This window comes from Balaenoptera physalus, assembly GCF_965194825.1.
Source record: "Balaenoptera physalus genome assembly, chromosome: 3".
Taxonomy (NCBI): Eukaryota; Metazoa; Chordata; class Mammalia; order Artiodactyla; family Balaenopteridae; genus Balaenoptera; species Balaenoptera physalus.
The window spans coordinates 9,610,523-9,618,205 of NC_138890.1; the positions used below are offsets into that span (position 1 = coordinate 9,610,523).

General features: G+C 56.1%; 1 protein-coding gene across 9 annotated transcripts in view; it reads left to right on the forward strand.

Moving 5' to 3' along the window:
* CACNA1A (calcium voltage-gated channel subunit alpha1 A) overlaps positions 1-5,254 on the forward strand; it is a 329,605-nt gene extending 324,351 nt beyond the window's left edge. For 7 of the 9 annotated variants that reach the window (XM_082455223.1, XM_082455222.1, XM_082455224.1 and 4 more), the window contains 3 exons: positions 837-1,023; positions 1,359-1,609; positions 2,393-5,254. In XM_082455223.1, coding sequence (XP_082311349.1) covers positions 837-1,023; positions 1,359-1,609; positions 2,393-3,118 — 1,164 coding nt within the window. In that variant the 3' untranslated portion in view covers positions 3,119-5,254. The remainder of the gene's footprint in view (positions 1-836; positions 1,024-1,358; positions 1,610-2,392) is intronic. The other 2 variants (XM_082455230.1, XM_082455229.1) reach the window with 2 other exon arrangements.
* The last annotated feature ends 2,429 nt before the right edge of the window (positions 5,255-7,683 follow it).

Here is a 7,683-nt window from a genome sequence, read left to right on the forward strand (position 1 = left end):
CCCACCACCCCCTTCTCTTCAGAGCCCCCAAGCCAGGGGGTCCATCGTTCCAAGAAGTCTGACCTGCAGCCCTGCCTGGCCCACTCTTTCTCAGGGGTTCTTTCCCCTAACACCACCCCTGAACCTCTGGTCCCGCAGCCCTGTGTTCCTTAAAACTCCTTCCTCGGGCAGTACCGCTGCCCCCTTAGCTGGGCCGGGCCCTGGGCAACGTCTGCCCCGTCTTGCTCCTCTCCTCTCCCAGCCACAGAGAACCCAGCTGGACCCAGTGGGTGCAACACATGCAGGCCCCCAGGCTGCAGGCCAAGGATGAGGAGAGCAGGTCCCTCGGGGCCTCAGATGCCAGGGCAGCCCCTCAAGGGCTCCTTACGGAAGCCAGGCTCAGGTGGTCAGAGAAGTCCAGGCCCAGTTGGCCAAGGAGGACAGTGAGCTGGGTGCCTGGCCCTGGGCCTGGAGGCCCGACAGCAAGGAGAGGCAGAGGCTGCTCACCCGCCCTGGCGAGCAGGCAGGGCGAGTGCCGGCCCGTGCTGCCCAGGGCCCCGGGGCTCCCAGGTGTGCCCTTGGAATGGGGGAAGCTCTGCCCTTCGGTCGGCCTGCCTGTCCCAGCAGGAGGTGGATAGAATGGGGCCTCCTGGCCAGAACCCAGGATGAGCCTGGGGGGGTGACAGAGGAGTCCTGGAGCTCTGGTTGATCAGGACCCGAGGCCCATGGCCCCCCCCACCCCCGGGACCCCGCCCCTGGACGGTCACACCGCAGTCACTGATGGCCGATGGGGCAGGACAGACCGGGACTGCTTGGTGCCAGCCGCTGACCCCGGTCTGCCGGCCTGTCCCCCCCAGACCATCTCAGACACCAGCCCCATGAAGCGCTCGGCCTCCGTGCTGGGCCCCAAGGCCCGGCGCCTGGACGACTACTCCCTGGAGAGGGTGCCACCCGAAGAGAACCAGCGGCACCACCCGCGGCGCAGAGAGCGCAGCCATCGCGCCTCCGAGCGCTCCCTGGGCCGCTACACGGACGTGGACACAGGTGGGTCGCCCTGCACGGCCCAGGGACCGGAGGCTGTATGAGCGGACAGAGGAGGGGAGATAGGACAGAAGGCAGAGTGGGGTAGACACTGAAGGAGAAAAGACAGAAAGGCCTGGACAAGACCAAAGGGACCAAGCTGTGACAGCTGCTGCTCAGAACCTGGGGCCTGACCCCCTTCCCAACACCCACCAGGCCATCCTTGGTCCAGGGTGGTCCAGGGGAAGGTGCCCCTCTCTAGGGCCCACAGACCCCCCTTGGTGGCCTCCCATGTGCACAGACCATGCCACCCCTCCCTCACAGCCATCTGTCTATCTGTCTGACCCCGTCTGGCCCAGGCTTGGGGACAGACCTGAGCATGACCACCCAGTCTGGGGACCTGCCATCAAAGGACCGAGACCAGGAGCGGGGTCGGCCCAAGGACCGGAAGCATCGGCAGCACCATCACCACCACCACCACCACCACCCCCCGCCCCCAGACAAGGAGCGCTACGCCCAGGAGCGGCCTGACCACGGCCGGACCCGGGCCCGGGACCAGCGCTGGTCCCGCTCACCCAGTGAGGGCCGAGAGCACATGACACACCGGCAGGTGGGTGTGGCAGGAGGTACCCCTGAGCCGAGCCCCTGGGGCCCGGGAGAGGAGGGGGCCTACACCCCACAGCCACTCTGGGCAGGGTCCCCCACTGCTGCTGTGACCTCTGACCCTGTCCACCATGGAGTGGGCTCCCCAAGCCAGGGGGTTGGGCTCGGGCAGGGGTGAACACTGCCCCCTGCCACTCTGGCTCCCGACTCTGCACCCCAGCCTCCCTGCCCGCCTGCCACCCGCTCCCTGCCCGCAGCTGCTTCCTCTTTGGTTGTGGATCACGTTTTGAGTTTCTGGCCAGCGTAGTCTTTACAACTCATGGCCACGCTGGCTGCCCCGCTGCCTTTTTGCTTTCCTTTAACCCGGCTTCCGTTTTTTTTTTTTTTGGTTTCGATTATGATTTCTGTCCTCTGGACGCCTGTGAGTAATTTTTTAAACTTCTGCTATTTTAACCCCCAAACTTACAAAACTCCATTTCTCATTTCTCTTTTCACTTTGTTGTGTTGGTTTTCGACTTCCCCCTCCCTCCTTGTCTCTCCCACTCCCCCTCTTCCTCCTCCTCCTCCTCCTCCTCTTCCTGCCCTCATTCTCCCTGTGGCTGTTGCTTTTCTCCTTTTTTTTCCATTCGAATGTCTTGTGTCCCCCTCTCCTCCTCCTCCTCCCGGTCCCTCTCCTGTCCTTTGGTTTTCCTTCGGTCCTCACCCTCCCGTCCTCTGTGTCTCCTCCCATCTCCTGGTTGATTTTGGTGTATCTTTTTTTTTGATTTCCTTTGTTTCAATTTTCGTGTAGGGCAGTAGTTCCGTAAGTGGAAGCCCAGCCCCCTCAACATCTGGTACCAGCACTCCGCGGCGGGGACGCCGCCAGCTCCCCCAGACCCCCTCCACCCCCCGGCCACACGTGTCCTATTCCCCCGTGATCCGTAAGGCCGGCGGCTCGGGTCCCCCGCAGCAGCAGCAGCAGCAGCAGCCGGCGGTGCGGCCAGGCCGGGCGGCCCCCAGCGGCCCGCGGAGGTACCCGGGCCCCACGGCCGAGCCCCTGGCCGGGGAGCGGCCGCCCACGGGGGGCCACGGCAGCAGCCGCTCGCCCACGATGGAGCGGCGGGTCCCAGGCATGGCCAGGAGCGAGTCCCCCAGGGCGTGTCGCCACGGCGGGGTGCGGTGGCCGGCGTCTGGCGCGCACGCGGCCGAGGGGCCCCCGGTCCCCCGGCACCACGGTTACTACCGGGGCTCCGACTACGACGAGCCCGACGGCCTGGGCGCCGGCGGCGGCGGCGGCGGCGGCGGCGGGGAGGAGCCCCGGGCCGCCGCCTACGACGCGCCGCACCCCGCGCGCCACGCGTGCTCCCCCAGGACTCCCCGGGCCGCTGGCCCGGCCTGCGCCTCGCCTTCCAGGCACGGCCGGCGACTTCCCAACGGCTACTACCCGGCCCACGGACTGGCCAGGCCCCGCGGGCCGGGCTCCCGGAAAGGCCTGCACGAAACCTACAGCGAGACCGACGACGACGACTGGTGCTAAGCCCGGGCGAGGTGGCACCCGCGCCCGCCCGGCCCCCTCCCACGCACCCCACGCACACGCCCCCCCGGGGAGGAGCCGCACCGGCCGCGGGGCCACCTCGCTGCCACCTGCCCAGCACACGGGGGAGGCCCGGGAGGGCCCAGGAGAGGACCAGCTGGACGGCCCCGGCCTCTGGAGGGAGTCCCCAGGGCCGGGACACACCAGGGTGTCCCGCAAAGACCCTCAGCCGGACAAGCCGCTCCTGGGCAGCTACTGCGCCCCCCACCCAGCCCCGACCCCCCACGACGGGGTCCCTCGGGGGCAGACAAACCACACAGCCAAGGGATTCGAATTAACTCAGCCATTTTTGGAGAACCTTGGGGAAAATGGAAATTTCAAAAAAAAAAAAAAACATTTTTAAAAGAAAAACGGGGAGAAAAAAATTGCTTCTATTGATGAGTTTTATCATCTCAACTGAATCTTTCCTTTCCCTGGTGAACGCGAGCTGGTGGCCCGTGTGTGGCGAGAAGCCGGAAGCGAAGAGGAAACCCAGCGTCCCACACAGACCTCCACCAGACACACTCATACCCCACACACGTTCTCAGACACACACAGGAGTGCTTGCTGGTTATACCAAACCCTACTATAACTGCCTGCAGAAATCAATTTAAAAAAATAAACAATTTTAAAAGGACAAAAAAATTAATGATTGAGAAAAGAAGCATTTTTTTCTGACATTTGGTCCTGCTTGAAATAACAAAAGAAAAAAGAAAAAAAAAAAAAAAACACCACCGATTTCCTTTGCTTCTTTTTTCCTTTTTCCTACCTTGTTTGAAAACTGTGGGCTTGGGACTGTGAATTATTGCATGACATTCAAAAAGAAAAAATAATAATAAAAAAAAAAGTTGAATCAAAGGGCTTCTGGATTGGAATGGTCTTTATATCCTCTGCAAAGTACTCCCCAGGTCTCTTTGGGGAAACTATGGAAGGAGGCGCTTTGAAAATGGCTAAGGATGAGAAAGCTGTAACTCTCCAGCCAGCACGCTTTGCAAGAAAGTTAAAGCCAAAGACACTGACCAGCCCATGCCTCTACCCGCAGCCCTCCGGGGGTTCCACAGTCTGCCTGCTGCTGCTTCTGCGGGCCAGGTTGTACCTAAAGCAACCATCCTGGATGATAAACCTTCCTGGATGACCTTCCTACACGATCTGGCAAGTGAGGCCCCAGGGAGTATGTGTGAGACCCAACATATTAGCAAAACTCCTATTGGAAGCACCCTGGAGGAGGTACCTGGAAACCCAGCTCAGACACCCTGTGCCCAAAGAGTTTTCCCCCAGTGGGAGGTGAGCCCTTCCTGAGGCCTCTGGCACTCCCACCCCACCTACCTGCACCCAAGAAGCTGCTTCTGATGGGCTCCACCCCAAGCTGTATCCCATTTCACAGACTTTCTTGAGATGCCCCTAAGTTACCTGCAGTCATTGGGGAATCCTAGAGATCAGAGTTCAGAGCAGCCCATAGGTGGCAGAAGATGGTCATGGCCAGTTCAAAGTGAAGGCAGCATATCAGAGGTACAGGTGGGGATGGGCTTCTTACGAGGGGATTGACAGTCTGCCCTCCCTCCACCTTCAGCCCCACCCAACATGTCTTTCCATCGGGCCACAACGCACCTGCTGGGACAGTCCCACTTCCAGAAGCTGGCCCCAAAGATGAAGGTGGTAGAGGACCCACCCCCACCCCGCTGCCCCCACCCCCAGGGCCTCACATCCCTGCCTGTTCTATGAATGCTTCTGTGAATATAGTCGATAGCCACAGAACTGTAGTTAGTAAAACTAGGAGGTCAGAGAGCTGTGTTGATTCAGGTGAGCAAAAGGCCAGTTATACCCCGTGTTCAAGTTGAGGTGAAAGGCCTTTCTTTGGTCTGAAAAGGCAGCTCCCGCTTCTCCCAAGAAAGGGCTTCAGAGAATCCCGGAAAACCTGCAGATAAGGAGAGAGGGATCGTTCTCAAGGAACATTGGGGTACCAGAAGAAGGGGTACCAAGCCGCTGGCTGTGTGACCTTAAGAAAATGACTTAACCTCTCTGTGCCTCTGTTTTTCCCATCTGTAAGCGGGAACTAGTAATAGAACTGTTTGTGACGATTAAATGCATTATTCTACATCAGTCATCAGCAAACTTTTTATTTTGAAGGAACAGAGAGTAAATATTTTCAACTTTGTTGCCCAAATGGCCTCTGTCTCAACTCTTCAACTCTGACGTTGCACCAGGAAAGCAGCCTTATGTTAATGAGTGGGTGTGGCTGTGTTCCAATAAAACTTTATTTATAAAAACAGGCATAGGGCTGGATTGGACCACTCTTCTGCATCAGCAGTTCTCAAATGTTTCGGTCTCAGCACCCCTTTCTTTTCTTCTTCTTTTTTTTTTTTTTTTCTTTTTTGGCTGCGTTCTTCGTTGCTGCGTGTGGGCTTTCTCTAGTTGCTGCAAGCGGGGGCTGCTCTTTGTTGGCGTGCACGGGCTTCTCATTGCGGTGGCTTCTCTTGTTGTGGAGCACGGGGCCCTAGAGCGCGGGTTTCAGTAGTTGCGGTGAACGGGCCTAGTTGCTCCGCGGCATGTGGGATCTTCCCAGACCAGGGATTGAACCCAGGTCCCCTGCATTGGCAGGCAGATCCTTAAGCACTGTGCCACCAGGAAAGTCCAGCACCCCTTTCCATTCTTTAAAAAATATATTGAGGATCCCAAAGCGCATCTGTTTATATGGGTTATAGCTACCGATATTTGCCATTTAGAAATTAAAACTGAGACTTTTTAAACTATTTATTAGCTTTTTCTTTTTACATCTTTATTAGAGTATAATTGCTTTACAATGTTGTGTTAGTTTCTGCTGTACAACAAAGTGAATCAGCTATGTGTATACATATATCCCCATATCCCCTCCCTCCTGAGCCTCTCTCCCACCCTCCCTATCTCACCCCCTTAGGTCGTCACAAAGCATCGAGCTGATCTCCCTGTGCTATGCTGCTGCTTCCCACTAGCAATCCATTTTACATTTGGTAGTGTATATATGTCAATGCAACTCTCTCACTTCGTCCCAGCTTCCCCTTCCCCCCAGTGTCCTCAAGTCCATTCTCTACGCCTGCGTCTTTATTCCTGCCCTGCCACTGTGTTCATCAGTACCGTTTTTTTTAGATTCCATATGTATGCGTTAACATATATTTGTTTTTCTCTTTCTGACTTACTTCACTCTGTATGACAGACTCTACGTCCATCCACCTCATTACAAATAACTCAATTTCATTCCTTTTTATGGCTGAGTAATATGTGCCACGTCTTCTTTATCCATTCATCTTATTTATTAGCTTTTAAATTACAATCAACAATAAACCTACTAATGATAACGAATAACATTTTTAATGAAAAATAATCACATTCAAAACAAAAACATTCCATAAAAAGAGAGGCATTGTTTTACATGTTTGCCTCGCATTAATGTCGGCTGAACAGAAAGCAGCTGGATTCTCATATCTGATTCTGCATTCCACCTGTTGCAATAGCCAGTCTCCCCTGAAAACTCCACCATACACATGTGAGAGAATGAAAGTGATAGAGGCAAAGGACATCTTAATATTATAAAAATAGTTCATGGGAATTCCCTGGCAGTCCACTGATTAGGACTCCCCACTTCCACTGCAGGGGGCATGGGTTTGATCCCTGGTCGGGGAACTAAGATCCCGCATGCTGTGGGGCACAGCCAAAAATAATAATAATTCAGCCTGATGGGCCCCCCTGGAAGGGTCTCAGTAACCCCCAAGTTTCTGGACCCCTTTGAGAACTGCTGTTCTCAGAACAAATGATATCTGGCCCATAGTAAGTGATTTTTTGCTATGGCCATTATTACCATAGCATCAAAGCAGAAAGTTCCAAAAGGACTTGCTCCAGACCCCAAGCCTTGAGCTGAACTCGGGTAGAGGAGGCTGAGGGACTCCAAATGGCAGGACAGGCAGAGCTCCCCCTATGATAATGGCACCTAAGAAGAGACCAGTGGAATAAGAAACTAAAGAGGGTTTTAGCTTCCTAACCAGGCAGCTTGCCCAGTCACAACTCCCGCAGACTTCTAGACCAGCTGCCTGCCCAAGGCAAGGCTGGCCTCTGGCAAAGGTCCCCCTCCTGTGGTGCTGGGGCAATTCAGGAACAGGTAGATGCATGCAATTCCCTCAGGAGCCAGGGAAGCTGCAGCCACCTGAACACCAGGGAATGAGACCCACTGCCCGAGCCCCCCACAGCTCTGGACCCAAAGGGCAAGACTCTGGCTGAGTGCTGGGAGGCTGAACCTCAGGCGTCCACAGCCCACACATTTAGGCTGGAGCGAGTGTAAGTTGCCCAGGAGACACAAAGTGGGGGAATTAGAGGATGAAGAGGCAGAGTGGGGCTTAGGCTGTGGTCTCACATCCCTTTCGTCCCTGATCTGAGCTGCATCCTATGGAAGGCTGAAGAAGGGGCAAGGAAACAGAAACTCTGAGAGCAACGTATGCCGTACAAATGCCCTGGGCAGCTCCCTTCATGGGGCATAGAGATCCAAAAAATCTAGGCTCCAT